Source organism: Nymphaea colorata, chromosome 10, assembly GCF_008831285.2.
Source record: "Nymphaea colorata isolate Beijing-Zhang1983 chromosome 10, ASM883128v2, whole genome shotgun sequence".
NCBI lineage: Eukaryota > Viridiplantae > Streptophyta > Magnoliopsida > Nymphaeales > Nymphaeaceae > Nymphaea > Nymphaea colorata.
In genome coordinates this window covers 11146265-11172289 of record NC_045147.1, presented here as the reverse complement: position 1 = coordinate 11172289, position 26025 = coordinate 11146265, and the positions used below count along the sequence as shown (strand labels likewise).

The window sequence follows — 26025 nt, the reverse complement described above, 5'->3', positions numbered from 1 at the left end:
TTCATGTCATTATCTCAAAGACTATGGATATAAAATAATGATAAATGCGACTGAGGTATGAAAACAGTGATATGAAATGTTTATGAGGTATGAGATATTGTATATGAGGCTCCCTTCTAAAAACCTCCAATCGTGTAGTCATTGAGTCAACTCAGTGACGGGCCCATTTACCAGCTGTCAGCCTATCCAAGTTTGAGTTACAAATTAGACAACCAAGATGTTTAAAATAACCTTTAGTTTTTCCGCCTGCTCGTAGCATTCTTTTCGCTCAGCAGATTTGTACCATGATGGTGGCATATGGTTTCTGACAAGGTAGTTCGTCATATATGAGAGCATTTATGACGGTACTCAAAAAAAGAAAAGGGAGAATTCCTGTTCCTATTTCTTGGGGAGCTTTTGAAAATAGTACTCATCACCGGCAGCAGCATAAAAGAGAGCAAGAGGGGGAAGGACGAGCACCCCTCGATTTGTTCCGCCCCTCACACCGCTACCACCCTGCTACCTACTCCTCACTCAGTCAGAGAGGCGTGTGATAATATTCCCTAACGCAGCAAGCTCCGGATCGACGAGAATGTTCACTTTCAGCAGCTTGGAGGAAGCAGCCGCGAATCTTGGGAGGCCTCTCACTCACGCTGAGAGCCTCTGGTTCAGATACTCCGCCACCAAGCTCGACTACCTCATCTACGCCCACATCTTCTTTCTGTTTTTCTGTATCTCGTACCTCTTCTCTCTACCATTAGCTCTTATTGAGGCGATGAATCCAACGCCTATCCGTAAGTTTAAGATTCAAGCAAATGTGAAGACACCCTTCTCCCGCATGTTGCGGTGCTACAAGGATGTGTTTATCATCCACATCATCGCGATCACTCCCATGGAGTTCATGTTCATTCCCTTCTTCAAGGTAACCGATAACGACACTCAAGCGTCTTCTTTTCTTTATTAATTCTATATATGGTGGTCTGCCTTTTTATCCTTCTCTCTTCCGTGTTACAGTTGCTGGGGATCAGAACGAGCCTGCCATTGCCGTCACTGTGGGAAGTCGCCGCGCAGCTTCTTGTTATGTCCTGGTGGAAGACTATGCGAACTACTGGATTCACAGGTGGATGCACTCCCCGTGGTTCTACGAAAGGTTCCACAGCGTTCACCATGAGTTCACCTCTCCAATTGGCATCACTGCAAATTATGGCCATTGGTTGGATCTCCTAGTCCTGGGGCTGCCCACTATCACTGGCCCGGCCATCGTTCCTTGCCATATTCTGACCTTCGGCGTGTGGTTCCTTCTGCGACAGATTCTGGCCATCGAGACGCACTGATTCCCTGCGCTCCTCCCCCTCATTAATCTTTCTCCTTCATTAATGATAACCCAATTTGCTTCTTAATTTTCTGTTGCCTGTTACCTCTTCTCATTTTCCTGCGACTGACAGTCATGAACATGATTGAAATATGATCTTCTTGTGACGGGGTGAGATACTGAACGTGGGAAAGAAAAAACAAAATGAAACCAACATAAGAGTGCACGGAGTAAAGCCTATAAAGTTTCTGCCCGAAATTGCCCATCTAATAAGATACGAGAAATTTTTCTAATATAAGTTCTATATATAACTTGTTGAAAAAGAAAATTTGTGAAAGGGGTCGCTAAAATTTCTAAGTCGACTAACCAGCAACGCAATTGAAACTTTTTTGGATAAAGATTACAAAGTAGTTGCTTATAACATTTGATATTTCAAGAGAAAAGTACAAGTTGTGCCCTAAAGAAAATCTTGACTGTGACTGACACCACGAAAGTTGTGCACATATGTGCATTGTGCACACCCCCTTACTACATCTGTCTTTTTAATCCACTCTTAAAGGTCTTTCAAAAGTATGCGTTATGCACATGAATTTATGCACATTTGCATTGTGCAAAGGGCTGTGCATATAACTACCCGTTTGCGTTGTGCAAAGACATGCATATAACTAGCTTTAAATGTTGTGATAGTAAATGTGAAAGCTTGTATTGACGGTCCTTGTGATATTGAACGCAGAACGAGCCTTCTACAAGGGCAAAATGAGGAAACTACATAAGTTGAGCTTTTTGCAAAAAAACATAATTACCTCCCATGAAATGTCCCTTCGAGTTGCATGCACCACCCTCCTGGTCCACACAATATATATGTGACTAAAAAAACAAGTGGAGTTTGGTATTTTAGAGATTTTTTTAAAAAATGTTCTTTTTAACGTTTTAATTTTTCATTACCTTTTTTGGCCCTTGTAAAACATTATCCATTTTATTGATTAGTATAGTGTAATCATTATGTACTGTGGTGTGCAATTTTTTGTATACCAGGGTGTGCCCCTAAAAACAAAAATAATAAAAATTTTGAAAAAATCCTGTTAAAATTTTGAAAAAATCCTGTTAAAATTTTGAAAGTATAATTTGGCCCACCACATAAAAGGTGGTGTACACAACAAATATACACCAAATTTAGAAAAAAATTATAAGAAAATGTATATTTTAAACTTTTATTTTTTCATATTCTCTTTTTGTCTTTATAAAAAAACCTCTTTTTTATTTAGTTAAGGGTATTTTGGTCATTACACACTCTTGTGCACAATAGTTTGCATTTATCCAGATTCTCGTATATGTCCTTTTTATTCTTCTCAGTGTCTTATGAGGGCTTGAAGACTTAGCCGACAACTTGTGCGTAAGGGTGGGCATCGGGCCGGGCCGGTCCGGCCCGGCCCAGTTGGGCCAGAATTTTCCCAGCCGGGCTGGCCTATTCTTTTTGTGTTGTTGCACCATTCTATTCTATGTAGCCGCTGACCTATCTTTAATGACCCGTACCTCTCGGTCTATAGCTAACAGTCGAACTTTCATCTCATCAAATTGTTTCCCTTAAAGGTTGTTTGACAACAGTAATACACTGTTGCTGTCCTATATCTATATCCCATAATCTTACTTGATATAATTTGGGGACAATAACAGTATGTTATTATTACCAAACAACCCCTTAAAGTCTATGTGACAAATAGAACCTAAAGATTTGGGCATATTCATAAAACAGTTTGAAAAGTGTTCAAAGATTGGTGGCAGATTCATGAGAGAGTTAAAAATTGTTTCATTTGTCAAACGAACTATTAACGGTTGTTTGCCTCAATATTTAGGGCATATTAATGAAACATTCACAAAATAGTTCATTTGTCAAACCATGGAAACAATGCTGGTGGAGGTTTTATTATCTTATTTCAAATGGGGACATTTTGGTGGCTAAATGTGAAGCTGTATTGTAAGCAAATTCAGTGCAAGACAAGTGATCAGTCCAATTATGTGTTGCATTTCATTATAGCATCCTAGTTATGTTTCCAAGGCTTCATTCATTGCTTCTGTCCTTCCATCAGCTTGCAGATGATAGGCAGTGCTATACTAAGTTTAGTACAAAATAATTTTTCCAGAAATTGCTTAAGAACATGGGTTTTATATCGCTCGCTATCAATCTTGTTGGCATGACATGTAATTTCACCATGTTGTCTTGAAAGTCCTTCGCTACCTCCTTAGTCGAGAATAAATGTGCAGGAAGTTGGTCGACTACAGCCATGCAATATGAAAGATTTGCCTTTGGATTTGGGTAGACCCTCATAAAGTTCATAGACCAATCCTCCCATATCTTACTGGAGTCTATAATAGTTGAATAGGCAAGCAAGTTTAAGGGTATCATACATACTTTTTACTTGCCTTTTGATTCCACGGCAATAAAAGGTGTGCCTGATCCTTTGGTAAATGCCTTCCATGCCCTGAGGTTCAACACCTTTAACATCATGAAAGTGAAAGTGACAGACAGATTCCTTAGATAGAACATCAATTTGACTTCGGAAAAAAAAAAAAAGATAGTCGTCAATGGTAGACATAAGTATGCAGGTTGGTAGATTGTAACTTGCCTCTTAAATTGATTTAACATTCCGATGTGCATTATTGAGCTGTTCTAAAAATCAGAAATGGTGTAACAGCATGTAACCGAGATCGGGAGTCTTATTCCTGCTGCTGATCAGACTCAAATTGCCTTGCCAACCCTTAGTAACCAGGTTGTCTAATCAACTTCACGAGCCAGTTTTATTGGGCTGGAGTGAGAGATTTCTGGTGCATGCATGCACTAGAGTTTTTTTTTTTTTTTTGAAAAAAATACATGATATATACATTTATCTTTTAAAATTTTAAAAAACTTCTTTAAAAAAATAAAATACTAACATGAAAAGCGCATTTTTTCTTTTTTTTCATGTTTCTTTCATGCCAAACAGTTTTTTTCTATTTTCTAATTTTTATTTATTTCAAATTCTACTTATTTTTTTTTATGCTAGTGTTATTCGTTTCTCACTTATTTTATGTTTTCTTTATTTTTAGTTTTTTTTTAAATTTTTAAATTTACCATGTTTTTTTATTTTTTAAAGCTCATCATATTATACTTGAGAAAAACCTTGTAATTTAAAAGCCAAGAAAGTTTTTTGTAACTATAGTTGAAACTGCTGTGATCAGCATGTATCATATTTTCTCCTCACAAGGTAATTATGCCACTTATGGCAGCTAAAAATTGTCCAGTAACTCCTACTCATAAGCAGACTTACTTTTGAACCTTTCTCCCCTGTCTCAGCTAAAAAAAGAAAAAAAAAAAGAACTATAAGGTGATTTTCTTGAGTTAAAATAACACCTACACTAATTTCAGACCCTTCAGTTTCCGGGCTTTCTAAAATCTGGGAGTTCAATATAGATGTGTTAATAATTATACATTTTTTCTTTTTGAACCATAATCACTAATATTGTTTTACTCTTTTAAATGGTGAGAGTCACCAAGTATTGTTTTCCTGTTTTAAATAGTGAGGTTTTTTTGGGCATAATATAACAATCTTGAAAAAAAAGAGAGAAAATATGGAAAATTTTAAAAATATAAAAAATATAAAAAATAGGAAAAAATAAAATAAATGAGTAACTAAGAAAACAACAAAAAGAAGTAGATAAGCAACAAATGAAAAATTAGAAAATGAAAACAAGCAGTTTGACGTTAAAAATAAATAAAACGCTCAAAATGAAAAAAGAAAGGGAAAAGACACGTTTTGTTTTTCGTTTTGGCTTAAAAAAAACATATTTTTTTATTCAGCTTTTCAAACAAAAACTCATTTTCTTTGACTATATTTTTAGCTACTTGAAGGCCTTCTTACTATCTTTGCTTCACTCAAAATGGTTGTATTTGAACATATTGGGGCTATAAACTAAGATACTGTCCAAGAAAACTTGGACGTCCTTACCCAGGGGTGGCTTGAAAACTGCCATTCATGAACACATGAAAGTCAGTGGGAGCTATCGTTATCTCGAGTTTGAAGGGCATAATCCGGAAGTCATCATCATGCCCTTCATGCGTTTGAAACGTTGTCTTTGGAGTGTCGTTTGGTGCCACTCTAGTTTGTAATACCTTGCTCTTAAATACAATTTAGAAAAAACGTTGCTTCCTTCCAATTCATCTAATACTTAGTTCTACATTCACAAGAACAGGACAGCAAATGTTATTAACTTTAACTGTAAAGAAACACGATAATCTGCAAAACCTCCAAGTGCCTTCCTTTTAACTAAAAGAGCAGATGAGTAGGGCCTTCTACTCAACTGCATCACTTCTTCCTATAAGTCATCTGCTTAATAGCTTCTTCTTTTGATTGCGCGCCTATACTGGTAGAGTCTCAAATTGACAGGGAGTCGGACTCCTAATTCCACTTCAATTCTGTCGTCTAGCTTCCTCAACAATGACAATACTCTTGGGTTCTCAAACATGTTTGTAAATTTTACCAAAAAGGGGCCGTAGCGGCGGATTCTGCTGAACCTCAGTGATTCCTATGCTGACCGTTTCTTCATGTTCTCTGACACATTATTACCGTCAGTAAAGATTAGGTTTTCTGTCCGTCTCTCCTCAATGTCTTCCATCAGGTGCTATTTGACATCACACGGACATGACAAGAAGATGCACAGTACTACTTGGTCTACCATGTAACTGAAAAGAATGATGGTTAACGGCACACACATATGATAAGGATGCCAGCATCATGGTAAGGATCGTTTGGAAAGGATCATGGCAAAAATCAAGATGATGGATTATGGAAACAGCAAAAATCAAGGAACGGTTTTATTGATAATGATTATCTTGTAACAGCTCCTTAAAATAAGGAGTTATCTCATCTGTAATGCCTATATAAGGGATTGGCATACTTTATCAATGTCAAGGCCAATTGCCTTCCGTGGGTAAAGAAAATATGCTCCACGTTAATCTCCAAAGCCTTTTTTTATGTTATTGCTTTATGTTTTTCAACATGGTATCAGAGCATGATGCTTGAAGAAGAAGATCAAAGCCCAAAGATGGCTCGCAGACGGCCAAAGAGATCGCTGCCTTCTTCATCAAAGCGAGGACTCGATCCTGTGAACAAAATATTCAAAAAATCAAGCTTGAGATTTCTGAATTGCTGCCAAAGCATGAAATGCCTCCACAAAATCTCCATAGCAAATTTGGACTTAGTGAAACGCCGTCCAATTTGAGGGAAGATTAAAAGAATGATGGTTAACGGCACACACATATGATAAGGATGCCAGCATCATGGTAAGGATCGTTTGGAAAGGATCATGGCAAAAATCAAGGTGATGGATTATGGAAACAGTTACAGCAAAAATCAAGGAACGGTTTTGTTGATAATGAATATCTTGTAACAGCTCCTTAAAATAAGGAGTTATCTCATCTGTAATGCCTATATAAGGGATTGGCATACTTTGTCAATGTCAAGGCCAATGGCCTTCCATGGGTAAAAAAAATATGCTCCACGTTAATCTCCTAAGCTTTTTTTTATGTTATTGCTTTATGTTTTTCAACAGTAACTTGGCCATTATGATTTCCAGTTACCATATGACAAGAAGATCCATCACAAATTTCCGCCTTATGGATTTTTGTAACTTCTTGGTCACACTTCCTCTTCCAAACCGAAAGGTCTCTCTTTCCAACCATCAGTTGGAAACATTGCGCTTCAATTATATGGCAACCACTCAGGCCCACAGTTTGTTCACAAGCAAGCGAAGTTGGTGGATCCAGTGCCCACTCAGATGTTGGCTAGCTCGAGCTTGACTCGGCTCAAAAAACTTGAGCTCGAGCTCAGCTCGAACTCAAGTCGAGCTCTTTATAATAAGATTGAGTTCGACTGGACTAAACAAAATTAAGCTCGAACTCGACTTGTTTAACCCATTTAACTCGTTTAGGAATTAACTCGTGTATGCATTAACTTATGTAACTCATTTAACTCGTGTTACTTGTGAAAATTTATTTTTTACCCTAAAGGTTAAAACCGATTTAGCAGTATCATATAGAGTACTGGTTTATAAGTCGAGTCGAGTTCCTAAAACTAGAACTCAACTTGTTTATCATTTCGAGTATCTTTGTAAGCTCGAACTTGGCCTGTTTATAAACAAGTCAAGCACGAGCTGAGTTTTTTCAAGCGAGTTCGAATCAACCCAAGTTGGCTCAACACATTTTGCAGCCCTACTTTTACATGCATAAGCTACAGAACATTATCTTAGATAGGGCGTGAAATGGGATTTCAAGCATCATTTCTCTGCTAGGCTACTCTTCTTGTGTTTCATTTTCCTCAGCCATGTTGAGTTTCATTTCTCTCATGACGTGCCTTAGAGCCCACTTTTCATTTCATCCCAAGACAGAGTTGCATGCGCCCTTACGATTCATTTTTGAAATTATTAAAAAACAAATGTTCTTTTGAGTCTTTTCACCTTTTAAGCTTTTAACCGTACTAATGCATGAAATTTCATGCACCATACATATAAAAAATATATTTTTTGGACTTTTAATTTTTTCACTACTTTTTTTTTCTTATAAAAAAAACACCCCTTACTCACCAAGGGAATTGTAGTCATTACCCTCTCGATGCATACCTCTCTCCCCGTCATGAGGCTATACTATAGTTTGGTAGCCTGTGCTACCAATTATTTGCAGTAATTAGGAAAACACACGAAAAGAATGAAAAACTTCTCCCTCAGGGCCAAGGAGACCCAAATTGCCTTCTAATAAAAGCATGCTTTCGACTATTAACACCAGTCTTATGTAGTGCGGCTAAGGACATGGGCCATTTAATACATTATAGTCCTACCCTTGTCATCTAATCACACCTAGCCTATTAACGTGAGTAAGAATGTGAGTCAGAGATTCACAGAAAACTAGCTATATTACTGTAACACAACATGCCATTAAGTACAGACGCCAGCCATGGACATCCAAGGGATTCTTGCAAGAGCTAGTGGTACCAGATCTACGAATACTCTGCAATCTAATATAAAGGAAGGAATAAATGTCAGGATTAAAGAGAAAACTTCACAAATCCCATTCATCCAACCAATATATGCGACTACGCGACTTCCAAAGTTAAAAGGACATTTATCTTGCGGCGGGACTAACGCTTTTTTGAGTCTATATCATTCAAGTATTCCATTTGGCCCATTTGGTGTTCCCCCAACTGGAATCAGACATGGTGAGCTTTTCGATGGAATGGAAAAATAGGAAATGAGAGTGCTGTCGTTTAATCCGAAGGAGAATCTTGTTTAGCTCTTCAGAAAAAACCCTCCCGTTGGCACCAGACAAATCTTCAAAAGATAATGGAATTTCAAACATTTGCAAAGATCCCCACGAAGTCTGCTGCGACACCACCATTCTGAAGCCACCTCCTGCAATGGGTGTTCAGGTAAGCCCTTCTTCCATTGTCAAACTCATATGCATGTGGACATTTATAGACCTTTTTCTGGTATAAACCCTCTATGAGTGGTGCGTTTTTAACAAGGTGATTAAGCATTCCTTTATCGAAAATTACGTAAGAAGGTGCTCTTGGTAGAATGACTTCCTCAAGCTAGGAGTAGTTGATGCAAGAGTGGAGAATATCGACTAGAAGCATCCAGTAGTAGGACATGGAAAAATGGGAGGTGTCAAAATTCATGTACATGGGAATGAAAATTGTCTGACAAAGGAACTGTAATTCCCATGAACAGGGATTAAAGCCAGGACACAAGAATCCTAGATACCATACAGAGGGACCGCAATTGTTGTGACACGGAACGTCGACTTCTTGAAAGGTTTCTGCTTCCTAGTCACAATTTCCGAATATGAGGATTTCTGCTTTTTGATGAAGTGTCATTTTTTCATGTACAAAGGAATTTCCATTTTTTTGGATGAGGGCAACACGAACTGCTGATGAATATGCGGATTCCTATTTTCTGGGTGCATCACATGAAAAACATAGTTGCCTTAGCTTGTTAAGCTGGTGCAGTTATATGTTATCATTCTTCATAAGCTTAGACTTTAGGTTAAGGGATTCAATACATTGGCATGGTGTTGAATATCGTATTGTTATAGGTGTAGTTTTTCGGAGTTCATCTACTTTTTTCGTTAAAGATATCAGACAAACAGCTAGTCTTCTGTTATGCTAGACTAGATGAACAATGTACTAGCTATTGCGAAAACTACTTCAGTATTTCAATGTTTGGGGTCCAGATCAAGCTAGTGGTTTGGATATCAGGTTCTACTATTGAATACACAATTTGCACATTATTGTCTTAAAAAAATAAGCTTCGTATTTTTTTGTAAGTCAATGAGAGTTATGGATCATGCTCCTCAATCTAGAAGTTACATTCTTATATTCATTAAATTTTTAGTACTTGTAGGAAATTTTGATGCCGCGGACGTCCCTAGGGACCGCTGGCAGAATAATTTTTGCCTTAGATTTGACTCGTCATGGTATCTGCTGCATTATGTTGTGACAGCACCTGTTGTAGATTTTTGTTAGTCAGAAAATAAAGTACAAGGTGGATGACTGTGAATCCAAATATATAATCCTATGAAGTTAGTTGAAAAAATTTTATTTTCTTGGATTATTAAAAGGAACTAAAGAGAAAATACTTGGCAGTATAAACCACACGAAAAAAATATGAAAGAACTATGAGGAAATTATTATAGGGGGAGGTACGTGCCAACTTTTTCCTACTGTTACTGGAGACAATGAAATAGCAGATTGACACAAACCTTGAAAAGGATATAATCTTCTTTGCTAAAGTTTATTGACAGGCAAATTAAGCAAGAGAATTAACTGGTGGCCCAATATTTGGACTAGGAACAAAGATTTGATGTTGAATTGGAAGTTTAGAGTCCCCTCGTTTTGTTGCTACCATTCAGACAATGTTATTGGATCGTGAATGTGCAAACTCGGATGAAAATAAAGCAAAAGAGTGGATAATTTTCCAGTGAACTTTGTGATTGAATTGTCTCTTTCCCCTTTTTTAACTTTAGAAGTGTTCATGTTTCTCTAACAATTGTTAGTTTCCTTTGAAGAGATGGTCTTTCTGATTATCAATAGTGAAGAGCTTTGGTTCAAAAATAAATTGTTATATAGCGTAGGCAAATCTTTTGGCAGAAAGCACTAGAAGAGGAAAGTGTAACTTAGGGAGGTTTTGCAATATTCAGTAGTTGCTCCATATTGTGTCATTATAGTCACACAGCAATTTTAAGAATTTGTGCATCAACTGAAATTTTGATCATTAATTTGTGGGAGATGGTAGTGGATGTATTTCAGCGATTTGTGCACCAGAAGTGGTAGCCATGTTTTTGTTCAAATGGTCACCTTTGTACTTCCATAGAAGTGCCTTAATGCTATGGCTCTGCTTGAGAGCAAGAGTTTGTGATGGAGAAACGACTGGAGATGTAAAAGATATGTAATGGATTTCTTAACATCCTCCTCTCCTTCAAGTAGCTGAAAATGGTCCATTTCCACATTCATCTCTGCTCTCACAATCCTATCTCCCAAATCCATGCTTCTGAGATGCTGATGAACTGAATATGATGGATTGGAGGCATTAAATGTTTGATGAAACATCTTCAGATCCTCATTTTACAGCTACCAAACCTGGCCTAAATATTTTCCTTGGTTACTTTGTGATTGTGCTGAATTCTCATTAAAAAAAAATAACAATCTGAAAGCTATTCTTTAGGAAGAAAATGTGCAGTATCTTGTCTATTTATTGTTTCTTGCTTATATGCCTAAAGAGGCATTTTAGGCTTATAACTTACAACCTCTGCAATTTTTTTTCCTTTATCAACTGTTAACATCTGTCCATGTTCTACCCAGGTATGATTTCCCCTGGAGTCTCAACAAATTTATTCCATTCTATGGAGGTGCAGAATATCATGATTACCACCACTATGTTGGAAAGAGCCAAAGCAATTTTGCCTCTATCTTTACGTACTGTGATTATATTATGGAACTGACAAGGTTATCCAATCTTCTGGCAATCAAAACTCCCCCCTACTTTGTGTTTTTTTTTATTCGGTAGGATTATCATAATTTCTTCAATCAATAATTGAAATTTCCAGGTTCCTTACTCTGTTTGTTCTTAAAGATGCATGACAAATCATATCTTACTTTTGTGTTCATCCTCTTAAGGGTTATCAATTCCGAAAAGCTGCTTAACAAATGTGAGTCTTTTAGATACTGCTTATAGAATTGTTTCTAGTGCTTGTACTTTTCTTTTTTATTCAATTATTTCTCTTACACTGGAAACTGTTTTTGCAGATGAAAAGTACCTGGTCTATAGAAGGAAAATTAAACATATTTCAGGACTCAGCTCAGGACTTGAAATCTCAGTGAAGAGTAAAAGTACAAAAATATACTAAGGTTGGTTCGACAGGAACCTTGCTTTATTCAATAAAGAGTAATCGCTATCAACCACTCAGCCATCTCTCCTAGAGTACTTGCACTAGGATACTTTTTATATTCTGAACTATGTGTGTAACTCCGGACTTGGTGCTGGAACTGTTCCTATGACAATGTGCTCCTTAAGATGTATAGCCATTCAGCCGAGTTTGGTGCTTTATGACATTATAAATGTGCGGTCTCTTTCATCTAATTAGCCATTTGGTGCCATGATAATATATGTTGGTGCTCATTTTCCATGTTTAAGACGGAAGCATCTTGTCCAGTATACTCGACAATACGTGCTTGTTGATGTCATTTGATTATGGTTTCAAGTGAGCAATATGGATATCTCTAGTCATGGTTTGAGCTTCTGAAAGCTATGAAAAGGCCCTTTTTCTGTGAAATTCCCAGGAGAAGAAATATCAAAAATCTCCTTACCATCTTCCTCTGCCAAAATGACCAAACATTCGGAAAAACATTACAATGAATTTGAATGTGGTAAGATGAGCTGCCTACTTGAAGTTGAAAAGACTTGCAACATTGATATATCATGAACAAATCTATAACCACATTCACACTTCACAGGTCTGCGCATGCCAATTTTGCAGCATGATTTAGTTACATATCTAATCGGCATCTCCTGAGTTTCTTTGACCTTTTTACCCCGTGGTGTAGTTATTTCAGATTGCAAGGTGAGAAAAGGAGGAGGCCCAATATTGCATAGCCAAACAACTTCGTAAAAAAGGTATTCAAATATCCAAATAATTTCACTAAAGACTTGGTGCTTTATGGGTTTGAATAGTTGTTTGAGATACTTGTGACCGTCTGGTAGTTGACAATTAGATGAATGCAGCGAGAATGGCTAGCCAGTTGTTAGACCCACCCATCTGAAGTTGATCCCCTGGTATGTCTGGGGCTAAGTCACATAGGTACTACAGTAATGCCTACATACCCTTGTTGTTGTACCCCTACTTAAAGTGGGTACTTAAAATACATACGTATTTTTTACCTCAAAACTGATCCAAACTTCTTAATTTTACTTGATTTATTTTTTTTAACCCGGTTTTCATTCTTTTTTATAGAGTTGCTGTTTATTAACATGTAATGTTTTAATTTATTTTGCTTATTTATACAAATGCTGTTTTCATTTTGATTTTTTTTGTGCTATTTTGCATATATACCATATATCTTGTATCCCTGCACCCACATTTTTTAAAGTTTTCATGTTCATACCCATTTTAATAGCTATATTAGCCACGTAACTTAGATCTAGGCACAGCTAGGTAGGATGTGAATCACAGCCTTTTACAATGGGCTCTGCTCTTATTCCTTGTAATCCATATTGGCAATAAAATGTCGGTATCTAAAAGTACAAGAGAAAAATCTCTTCAACATTTTCTTGATGAGATGTGATGACAACTATGCCTTAGGGGCCATTTAGCATTAGGAAGTAGGAACAATGTGTGAGTGTTTCATGTATCTGCCCTCAAATTGAGGCCATGAATCTACCTCAAGGTTGAGGCAGATACATAGAACACTCACATGTTATTTGTAATGTCAAACAACCCTTTAGTGTGTTACTTAGCCAGAAATTTTTTGCTCTTCTCATACTTTAAATTTGGACTAGTATGAGAAAGATATTGCTAAAGACAACATGGTACATGTAGTTATAGTGTTTAGTGAATATTTTTAATTTTTGGAGTACATTCATGAGGCGCTCACAAAAAGTCCTTGCAGCCAGATGACCGGTTGCTTTATCCATAATCAATTAGGGCTTGGGGGGGTGGGGGGGAGGCGCAACCATGTAGGATTTTGGTGAAAGGGGGAGAAGTGAAAAGAATCTATTGTGTCCTGAGGCATGCATCTGATCGTGCGCCACACGCACACTGCCTCATCCTCACACTTTGAGGGATTTTCACGTAAGACTTCGAAGCATGAAGCCTGAAGGTGTAGGCTTTCAATAACAATGTCTAACAGAGGCTGCTTAAATATCACCGAACGTATTTCACCCCGGAAAAAGAGTAAAACTTAAATATCTCTGCCGATCCATATATGGTGGAGAGGGATAATGTTCATATATATGAGTTTCATTTTCATATATGAAGGCATAAATTAATCTTTAAAAGTGCAGTACTTCACTGGATGAAACTTTTACATCTCTTGTTTTTGGCCCAAGAGAGATTTAATCCTGCTTGGAGGGACCTGATTCTCATGGAGGAAGAAAATAATTAGGTTTACAACCATTGAGGGTGTCGCCTCCGCTACCAGGACGGGATGAAGTCACTCATTTATGTGGGAGTTTCAAACTATGCTAGGCCCACGGTAATGGTGACACTGGACTTGTCGATGACCAACGAGTAATCGTGACAATGACAAATGGGAAAATTCCACGTACTTTTTTCAGCTGATCAAAGCACGATAGTCTACAGGTGTCGGGGATGGGAGTACGGGACTTAGGGAGGCAAAGATCAACATATTTTTCATTGTGTCCGTTCCATACCAACATGACTGTAATGGTGACTCATTAATGTGTTGAATGATCCACAGTTATTTTAGGTTAATGTGTTGAATGATCCACAGTTATTTTAGGATATGGGTGAACTTAGATTATTCTCTTCAACTCAACTCAAGAATAGTATCTACTATTGTTTCCAGTCTACAGAAATCTGACCCACGACAATCAAATTGATAACCAGACTTTTACCAGACCACCAGCCTGACCTACTACATGATGCATGTGCTTTATGGGATTAAAAGCTTTACTGTTTCTTGTGTAATCTCCAACCTGTTGATCCTTTTGAAATGATGAAAGATCATTTCTCTCTCTCTCTCTCTCTCTCTCTCTCTCTCTCTCTCTCTCTCATATATATATATATATTCCTTTTAGCTACTTGTTTTATTTACTTTTTCGCCTCTTTCCTTTCGTTGTGCTTTGGATTTTAATGGGGGCTTCATGCTGCTTTTTTACTCTAGATTAGGGTGCGAAATCTTGAGACAAATGAAGTGACCAGGTTGGTTGATTTTACTGGTCATGAGTCGTTCCAACCGAGCAAAGTGTTTTTGGCATTTTAACCTGTATTTACCATCTTTCTGCTACAAGTAGAGGTGAACACAAGCAAGTCAATCGCGAGTTCAGCCAGCTCGAGCCTCAACTAATGAAACCTCAATCTTGATAATAACTCAACAGAAGTAGTTTGAGCATGACTCGGCAGTTACATGTTGAGCTCGACTCGATTAAGGCTCGACAAATTTGTTTGAATATATGAACTATTACTTTGTCATAAATCGAGCTCGACTCAATTAAGGCTCAACAAACTTGAATGAGCTTTTGTAAAAACTTACATAATTAATTTACATCAATATATCAGTTTTAAAATTTAAAAAATGTTTGAGTTCAGTGAACTCAAACTCAACTCGATTATTTGAACGAGTCAACTGATGAACTCGAGCTCAACTCGTTAAGCAAATGACTTGGCCCGAACTTTAATGAGCCGAGCTTTAACAAGTCGAGCTCGTTGTTCACCCCTAACTACAAGTTCTCAAATCTGTTAAGATTGTAAGACATCGTAGCCTGTATTTAAATTGCAATTAAAATATGGGCATGCAAATGAAAATTAATAATCTATAAGATCTATTTATATATATTAAATAGCTTAAACCATTGTTATTGGCTAGTTTGGATCCATACCTACCGGTTGGTCCCTTGCCAATGAGATATACAGCCGGTAAAAAGTGGTAGAACCAGAAAATTTTGGTTAAGAGACACTAACCAGCCTCTGTTACAGTAGGATGAATGCTTGTAGGGCACATACCTAAGTCTGGTGTGGACACAACATATGGCTTAACGTAGGTCCAGCTCAGTAACAATAAGTATTCCAAGGCTTGGCGTGGACACTGGCCCACACCAATCACACAATAGCTCCACTACTACCGATTAGTTTTCTTTCCACATTTTCTACTTATCAATTTGAAATATTTCTAAATACTTTTAAAATCAAAAAGTAAGAGAAAATAGTCCTATATGGACCGATGTGCAATCACACGGTATGCCAATATTTTGGAAATAAAGAATTTAGTAGCTTGAAATGTTTGGGGACCAATGTAGGCATGGGTACACGCAGCTAAGATTCGTGTATTCTCAACTTATGGTGCTCGACCTAAAAGCAGTGAAAGCTCATAAATGTGAGGCAGTGATTCACCTTTACCAACCGTAACATCACTCCACGAGTTTTGCCCACACCAAATTCATTCCATTCTATATGGACGTGCAGAGCTACAAAATGCTAGATTCAACATTCAACTATCTAATTTGCACTGTCAGATCCAACATGAATGATGATTAAAAGAAAAATAAGGAAAAAAAAGTAATTGTCGCATCTGCTTTAAATGAATTATCTTCGTTTATCTTCTCCAAGGGTTATAGGTATTAGAAAGCATGCTTAGCCAAAGTGAGGCTCCTGAACGATGCTACTGCTTATGAATCTGTCCCTAGCTAGATTGTCCATCTTTGACTGCAAATTAACTCATGATGTTAAAGACGGAGAAAGACTAGTTTAATCTTTGATACCTATATTTTGAGAAAAATGAAAGCCTGTTTGCAATGGTGGAGTCAGGACTTTTTGGTACTTGAGTCATTAGCCCACGTCTCAAATGCAGGCATCCTATCTACTTTTTAATTATCATAATGTAATTTTGATTTTTTTTCCATGAAAGTTTTAATGGACTTATGCGGCAGTGGCCGACGTCAGCCCTCACCTATCTCCGCTATTGCCACACCAGCACCCATGTATCTCTACCACTGATATTTTGACTTGAAGAATTTAAATGACTTCTGAAGCTCTATTTTGGGTGCCGTCAATAAGATTGTTGTTTATGATGTTTTGGCATGAAGAATATAAATTACTTTTGAAGCCCCATTTTTGTGTATTCTCAATAAGATTGTTGTTTTCTCTGTAATAGAAATGGTTCCAAGGACATTGAAGTGGGAGCTTCAGTGCAGGGAACTAATAATTCCAAGGTTCCATGGAAAACATCTTACTCCACCTGCATTATCATGTTAAAATGATTCCTTCTTCCGTTGGTTTGCTAAGTGTTTGTATAGTTGCTGGGCCGAGTAAATGAGAAAATCATGGCATAATGAGGTAAAATTCCATGCTACCAAGGAATGATGTCAAACAAGGCAGCACAAGAGAGGCAAATGCCACCTCCCTTCGAACTCTTTTAGGGTTTAGGGTTGCTTTGGGATGTAGTATTACGGTACATCCTTCAACTTGAGTATTGTACATGCCACCGTTTGCAGTTCAAAAGAGTACCACCAACTAGAATTCAATTGAAGATGTTTGTCTTTCTTCAAACCAACCAGCTACGCTACGCTCTTAAGAACAAATGGTGCCACATAAGGCGTTTGGTCCCCTTCACTAAGTGATTTCCCTGTGGAGACATCACTTTCCTCTGAGTTGGTGGGCGACCTCCTAACATGGCATGCCAGAGGTTGGTATTCTTTCTAAAAAAAAAAATGCACAATTCCAAATGTTTCTGGTATTTACTCCCTTGTGTATGTAGAAAATTATAAGAAAGGTGTTGCAAGTGGGGTTTAATATGCTACACTTTTACATGCATCTGATAATCTCTTATGCCAATGCCCTTTCCTCAAAGAGAATATTTATTGAAGCCACCAACCTCCCAGCCATGGTCAGTTGGAGCAAAGTCAACTATTGCAAGTTCAAAATAAATTATATCTGAGCAAACATTCATATCCACTTTTAATTTAGAAAAAGACTTTACTGGAGAATAGGCCTCGATATTTGTGTAATCTGCCACCAGGAGAGTTACACCCTTGCAGACCGAAAATTAATGGTCAGTGTACAGTAAAAATACAAATTCCCGATTGAAGAGTTGAAATCCTCTGGCCATCTAGACCTGTCACACATGCATCCGGATGCATTCATTGGGCTGCATGAGTAAGAGGCCAGAGCATCCATGAACAGCTGGAGAAGTCCACGTCCTGCAAATCCCTAGGGCTAAGTTTGATAACTTCTATATCTCAAATTTGAGGTCGAACTTGAGTCTGCGTTAGATAGAATCCAATGTTGATGCAAACAATGGATTCTACAACTGAGGATTTTAGATCTGCATTACATTTTGAAAACCAAAGAACTGTTTTTGGAGAGTCTGGACTAAAGATCCATGATTTTAATATCTTGGTACATCTATGGTAGCCTTCGATATCAAATCCACTTGTGCTGGATGACTATTTTTCCTCAAAGTAGTATAGCTGATCAGACTTGCGGGTTAGTCAAGTCGAGAAGCTCAACGCCACTATTCCTGAACAACCAGGAGCCAGGCCTTCTTTTCGCACTATTACGGATACGAAAATAATGGGAAAAATCGGATTCCATTGTCAACTGCTCCTATCGAAAGACTACGTATTCGAGCCATAGCACATGGTTTCATAAAATCCATAAGATTTTCCTGATCTAAATCGAGCAGGTTTTACATGAAGAAAATCTTGTTCAGCATGTTCTATTCGATACTGGTAGGAGAAGAACCCGACTCGGTATTGTTAAAATAAAAAATAAAATACAAAAAATAGAGGACCCCTCAGTCTCATTGTAAGTCTTTTCCGTTCCATCACCAAATTGCCTGAAAGATTAGACCATCTTCAGCAATAAAGGTCAGATCGATGTCAGCCTTAAAGATTGACCCATGCAAGTGGTCTCTACGCAGAGCTCCTACCAGCGTTCTGTGGTTGTCGGGGATAGGTCTCATTCTTATTATTAATGGGAAGATTGAGACCTTTTAACTCAAGAAAATTCTTTACAGTTATTGATGGAGTGAAAACTACGCCCAACTGATCAAGGAAGGCTGTCAGATCAAAGTGCATACTGCCTGTAAAAATTAATGGGTCTAGATTTTTCAGTTTTGTCAGCAAAAGTTCCTATTTTCGCTGACAAATGTTTAGACTTGCCTTAATTTGCCCTTGATTCGCTTGAATGGAAAACGAAATTTTTATGCTAAAATTTGGTTCTATGATTAAACGGCACCAATATAACAACAAAAAAAAGGAAAGAAATAAGGGAGTTAAATACACATGCAGTACGTCTATTTTTCAGACGACATCAAGATCATTTTGCATGTTCTAGTGCAAGGGGATGTAAGCAGAGTTTATCTTCATAAGAGATGACACAAGTACAACAAAACTATAAAAGCAAATGAATGAGTTAGATAGAAGGAAATACATGTACTTTTCAAATGGCATCGATTCATCTTGCTTAAACAGCCTTGAATAAAAGATGAACTCGTCCTAGAATAAAGAATAAATATCAGGTTGAATGAATTTAGAAGATTTCTTTTATCTCTGAAAATGGGCACAATATGTTTCTGCTTTCTAATATCTGAAATGTGCATAGTTGATCCAATCTACAACAAGAAGCTCGTGTCTCTTAAATTAAGATGAGGAGATGCATCAAAAAAATATTTTTGGGTGAGCAGAAGGAAATCTCATCAGCTGACTAAGAGCCGAAGTATCCCTTCCCCCACCCTAAGTCTGGGGCTATCTAGCTGCATCATTGTGTATAGGTTTGAGCCCACGCTGCACACCGATTTTTTTTTTTTTTTTGCTTCTTATTTGACTCCTTCCTTTTTAAATTTTTTGTTATTTGAATTCTTTGGACTAGTTTCTCTCCTATATATTTATTTTTTCTTGCTTAATTATTTTAGATAAATTTCATTTTTCAGGCCTGTCATTCGCTTATAGTCAAATCAAGTTTTCTCATTTCTAATTAGCAATGGTCTCCCTTTTTGTAAGCACTATAAAGTAGGTGGTCAAAGTGAATATGAAGCTCGTTATATGCACAAGTCTCTGCACCTTTGCATTATCCACATCTCCATATGCGTTGTGCACTGTGCACTTCGGTGTACATAACCATGTCTCAAGTGAATGTGCTATTAATTTAACAAAAGAGAAAATTAGTAACAATTGTTTTTCAGCATTATACTCTATCACTAATTAAATTAAGTTTTTATCATTTTAGCAAACACATAGCTCCTGTTAGAAAAATTACGAAAAAAAAAACAATTGTTTCAAAAAATTTACAAGAAAAATGCATCATTCAAAGAAAGTTACTAATTCTCTGAAGCAGGTCCAAGTTCTACCTCGTAGAGCACTTTCTCTCGAAATAGCGTTCTACCAACGTATTGCATTCATAGTCGCATAGGCATTTCTTCCAAGCCGGCTCTTCATAAAAGACAGCATGCAGAATGGTAGTCGAGAAAGAAGAAGAATTCCTGCTTCTTTCTACTGTAAAATTTACAAGGCGAACTTTTGAAATCTTTACCTGTGCTGCTTTACTGAGAAGTGTTTCTGAATGGTAAATTCAACTGCAGCTGTCATTGCAGCCAGGGGACAGATTATGAATGAAGCTCGAGAGAACCAACTCCTTTTTTTTTAAATCTCCAGGAGTTGGTGGATCAGTCTCCCTCGCCCGTCAACATTAATGGTTCCTCCGCCGTCCATGCACGAAGATCATCGGTGGCAGCAGCATAAAGAGAGACAGGGAGACGGACGAGCGCCCCTCCATTCTTTCCGCCTTTCGCACCTGTACCACCCTGCTACTCGTCACTCAGTCAGAGGATGTTGCCTTTCAGCAGCTTGGAGGAAGCAGCGGCGAGTCTAGGGAGGCCTCTCACTCACGCTGAGACCCTCTGGTTCAGATACTCCGCCACCATGCCCGACTACTTCATCTACTTCATCATCTTCTTCCTGTTTTTCTGGTTTATGGTCCTCTGCTCTCTACCACTAGCTCTCATTGAGGCGATGAGTCCAAAGCTTGTCAATAAGTTCAAGGTACAACCAAATGTGAGGATACCCTTCTCCCGCGTGCTGCAGTGCTACAAAGATGTGTTTATCATCCAGCTCATTGCGATCACTCCCATTGAGTCCATTTTCATCCCCTTCTTCAAGGTGACCGATCATGACATCATGAACTTTTACGCACTAAGTAGTCTTCTTTCCTTCACTAATTCTATGGTGGCCTTCTTTCCTTTTATGTAGCTGATGGGGATCAGAACGAGCCTGCCATTGCCGTCATTGTGGCCGGAAGTGGCCGTCCAGCTCCTTGTTTATATGCTGGTGGAAGACTATGGGGTGTACTGGGTTCACAGGTTGATGCACTCGCCGTGGGCTTACGACAAGTTCCACCGCGTCCACCATGAGTACACCGCTCCCATCGGCATCTGTACAAATTATGGCCACTGGGTGGATATCCTGATCCTGTCGTTGCCAACCGTTGCCGGCCCCGCCATCGCCCCTTGCCATGTTCTGACCTTCACCGCGTGGCTCTTTCTGCGACAGCTTCAGGCCGTCGAGTCTCACTGCGGGTAATGCTCATTCCTGGCACTCCTCCCTCTCTTCAATCTTTCTTCTTCGTGTTTCATGACCACGTTCGATTCATGTGCAGTGTTCTGTTGCCTGTTAAATTTTTTTTTTCCTCCTTTGGCGACTGATGGTCATAAGAATCCCGACTGAAATATGATCTTATTGTGACAATTAGAGACTACATACAGCAGCTAAACAGTGGGGAATCAGAAAAAAAATTAGAATGGAACACCTTTTATAGATTTTCATATACTTAAACACTCTAGACATTGGAACCTGGTTATATGTTCAGGCTTAAGTGCACAGTTAGCCTTTTCTTAAAGGCTGTGCACTGTGTACGCCATGCACATAATCAGTATATATTTAAATATATTTAATTTGAAAATAAAGAAACCTTGAGAGGCACCAGCTTGTCTGTGACTTTGCCTCTAGAAGTAAAGTATACATAAAAAATTCATGCAAGAAATTCCATATCATAAGATATAAAATATTTTTCTAAAATAAGTACTATATCTAGTTTTAAAAAAATGCATGGAGCTGCTAGAATTCGAATTCCTCGGTCGATTTTTCAATGTAAGCACCAAGCCATAGGGAAGTTAAATGGATAGAGATTCGAATGTGATATATTCTTAACTATATCTACTTTCTTAGGATGTTCACGTTTTCGGAATTTTAAGATGTTTACGTATTTGCATTTGAATTCAGATACCAATAAAGAAAAGACTATATTAAAAACCAAATACCAAATACAAATCCGCAGTTCAGATCTGTTTGGAATCTTCTGTTTTTTTTTTTTCAAACCACATCTAAACCCAAGCCTGAGTTTTAAATAGAGTATGAACTGTCTTATAACAGTATCTTAAGAATTAACTTTCAAACATTCGATATAGAATATTTATTAAAAACTAGATCCGATCCTAATCCGTGGGTTTTTATTTAATTTGAATGTGAATTGAATATGAATCTGCTCCGATAACATTCATTAATCGGATATTAAAAATTTTTTCATATTTGATTTTTCATAAGTAGTTGATGAATAGGATAAACTATCTAAATCAAATTTAGACACACTTAGCACTTAGCAGCTAATGCAAAATTTTCTAGGATATTAATCCTATATTAAATTTTTTTTCATATTTGATTTTTTATAAGCAGTTGATGAATAGGATATACTATCTAAATCAAATTTAGACATACTTAGCACTTAGCAGCTAATGCAAAATTTTCTAGGATACGGTTCCAAAATAGTTTGTCGAGACTGACATCTGACCTTTCTAATAAAAGCTCAGCTACTGCCAAAAGAAAATAAATTCTTAACGCCAAAAAACAACCCTTAATGATGGGCAGTCGTGAACCGCGCAGTAAGTGACCATTTAGGTTGTCAATAATTGTCAGCTTCACTCAAGTATACATGAGTGTAATTGGATCGGATTTACAAAAACATAGGCTTCAGTTTCAGTTTGTGAGTACGAGATTAAATAATTACGTTATATGTAGTACTGTAGTAAGACCCTTCATTCATTGTCGATTTGGCAAATGGAACAGGTGCATGAATATACATTACGAATATATCTTAAAAATCTAAGTAATATATTTATGAAACACTTATTAAAGTGTTTAATGAATTTATTTCAATTTTTAGGCATACAAAGTGTTCTTGTTACAAAACAACCCCTCAAATATGATTTGGTTGCAAGAACAACTGTTTCTACAACCCTTGTCTTTCAAACAAGTGTCCTAAAAACAAAGAGTCATTGTTCATATAGATAAGTTGTAATTATGTCTGGTGTTTATTTATAAATACAAAATTTTCAACTTTATCTTGTCTACTGCTTGTTTAAATGGTTAGATGGCTTGAGATGATTACAGAACTCATCGAAGCCTTATAAAATTGTGAAAGAAAAAGCCTCCATTATAATCTACGTCTTGAAATTCTTTTGCGGAACTTCGGCGCTGGTAGACGACCATAGCCGGTGTGACTCAAATGCACCAACAAAGCTTACCTACCAGGGCAAACGGGCTCAGTTGTGAAAGAGCACCTGGTTATGGTCGATGGTACGGCGTCGACAATGAGGAGAAGGCACAGGGCATGGAAGGGCAGACGCTCGAGCCAGCTCTTTCTCCCCAGAAAACCTCGAATTCAGTCTGGATTGGTGGATTCTGGAAAATTTTATCACCGTCAGTTAAGCACGGAAAAAAATCTGTGATTTTCAGAAAAAATGGAGAAGTTATTAGGGTTTACCTGATTATAGAAACTGACTATGACGATGATGAGGAAAAACCTTTAGCAAGGAAGAATAATGGACTCCTTGATGAACATCATATCCTAAACGAGAAAATAAAGAGGAAAAGGGCCAAAAGCGTACCTTCGCCATTAACAGATCTTAAAACCCTCTTGTTAATGCAGTCGACTATGACCAGCGAAGGAGACCGCCGCTCTTCTCTCACCAGGCCTGCAGAAAAAGCCTTCACTCTTCCAGTGTCACTTCTCCTCCTTTACAGACCTGCACCAAAACATGGCTGCTCTTCATGACAGACGATATATATATATATATATATAACATTATATATATACTGGTTATGTTGATGAAGCATGAGCTGAGCACCATCTTGTCCAATGCCAGCTTGATTAAATGGAATTGAACCTGACTCTGTGAACCACTCCATCGAGAGCATGTTTAAGATTGAACAATCTTTGATCCTCGTTTCTGCAAAGACTTGGCTTGTTTCTGAAGAGGGTGGTGGCGTCCCATCTAGATCATTAACATCCAGCATTTCTCGAAGGCTTCGTGGTGTGGGTGTCCTTGGGACTCACAAATTTTACGTTTTCAAATTGCTTGAGTTATAAATTTTTAGTTGGCGCTTTCCAACTTTCTCTAGTTTAATTCAAGATTTTGGTTTCATAATTTCCTGATAATGTTGGATGTACACTTCTCTGTGGTTGTCTTCGGTAATCGTGGCGCAAGTTTATTGGCAGACATATTAAGCAAGAAAATCAAAAAGTGTGTCCTACATTTGGATTAGAAGCGAAGAGTTCATTTGGCGTTGAACTGGAAGTTTAGAGTGCCCTCATTTTGTTGCTACCATTCAGATAATGTTATGCATCATGAATGTGCAAACTGTTCTAAAAATAAGGCAAAACGACAGAATTTTCTAGAGAAGTTTGAAATTGAATTGTCTCTTTCCCCTTTTTCACTTTAGAAATGTTCAACTGGCTTTATTTATTGTAGTTTCCTTTGTTCCTTCTAACAACCAAAGAGATGGTCTTTCTGAATATCAATACTGCAGCACTTTGGTATCATCCCGCTTCCCAGATTCTTGCTTGAGTAGACGGTCTTTCTGAATATCAATATTCCCCTTTGTCATTGTGTTGAAATATCATGGCATGATATAAAACGAGAACTATCTGAAAGCTATTGTTTATCAAGAAAAGTTGCAATATCTTATATTTCGTTGCTTATATGCCTCAAGAGGCATCTCTGCCTTGTAACTTGCTCTACAATATTTCTTTGCCTTTATCAACTGTTAACATCTGTCCTGTGTTCTACCCAGGCATGACTTCCCTTGGAGCCCCAATAAATTTATTCCATTCTATGGAGGTGCAGAATACCATGATTTCCATCACTATGTTGGAAAGAGCCAAAGCAATTTTGCCTCTACTTTTACATACTGTGATTACATCTATGGAACTTACAAGGTTAATCAGTCTACCGGCCATCAAAACTCACCTACTCTATCTTGGTTATCATGATTTCTTCAATGAATTTCCAGGTTTCTTACTCTTTCTGTTCTTAAATCTGCTTGACAAATCAAATCTTATGTTTCTGTTTATATTCATCTATTGCAGGGTTATCAGTACCGAAAAACATGCTTAGCAAATGTGAGTCTTTCAATATTATTCATTTAAGTCGCATGGGTATTTCAATAAGGTTCACGTACCCGTACCCAAATTGGGTATTTACACATACTTGAGTGTTTTTCAGATTGAAACCAATCCAAACTGCTGAATGATATGTGATTTAATTTTTTCCAACTTAGTTTTCATTCTGTTTTTAGAGTTATTGTTCATTAACATGCCATGTTTTTATTTAAAATGACTTGTTTATTTAAATGTTTGCTTCATTTTATTTTTTTGTGTTAATATATATATATATATATATATATATATATATATACATATATCCTGCCGTGAATTAGCTGTTCATACAATTGCTTCTAGTGCCTCTATTTTTCCTTCTTTTGTATCTGATTATTTCTCTTACATTGCAAACTGTCTTGCAGATGAAAAGGACCTTGTCTATAGAAGGAAATCTACAAATGTTACAGGAGTCATCCCATGACTTGAAATCTCAATGATGAGCAGTAGTGCAAAGACATGCTAAGGTTGCTTCAACATAGGCCCCTTGCCTTATTCAATAAAGAGCAATATTTCCATTTACATACTGTTTATTTAGTTGAACTATATATGTAACTCACCAACTTGGGAACTTAATGCTAGAACTGTTCCTATCACAATGTGCTCCTCAAGAAGTCTAGGTATTCAGCCAAGTTTTGAGCTCTTTGAGGTTGTAAATGTGCTGGCTCATTCTTCTCTAATTAGCCAGTTGTTGACATTAGCATATGCTTGTTGCAGTCATTTGATTATGGTTTCAAGTGAGCGATCTAGATATCTCTAATCTTGGTTTGAGCTTCTTATAAGACCCGTGAAAAGGCCCTTTTGTTGCGAAATGTCAAGGAGAAGAAATTTCCAATTGAAAACCTCTTTACCATGATCTTTCCCTGCCAAAATGACCTAATGTTTATGTGAAAGAAAAACATTAAAATGAATTTGAAGAAGGATGTTTAATCCGAGGAAATCAATAAGAGGTTCCCTGCCTATTAAATTTCTAGACGACTTCCCTACTTGA

The 26025-nt window shown here is 37.5% G+C and overlaps 1 protein-coding gene and 1 pseudogene across 1 annotated transcript; both read left to right on the top strand.

The window, feature by feature from the left end:
- Positions 1–571: 571 nt before the first annotated feature.
- On the top strand, positions 572–11517 carry LOC116262606 (methylsterol monooxygenase 1-2-like; annotated as a pseudogene).
- Positions 11518–20350: 8833 nt separating this feature from the next.
- Positions 20351–25606, top strand: LOC116262605 (very-long-chain aldehyde decarbonylase GL1-10-like). The gene is made up of 5 exons (XM_031642094.2): positions 20351–20704; positions 20795–21120; positions 24671–24815; positions 24966–24998; positions 25400–25606. The coding sequence occupies exons 1-5, from the start codon at positions 20375–20377 to the stop codon at positions 25472–25474; spliced, it is 909 nt and encodes a 302-aa protein (XP_031497954.1). The 5' UTR covers positions 20351–20374; the 3' UTR covers positions 25475–25606.
- The last annotated feature ends 419 nt before the right edge of the window (positions 25607–26025 follow it).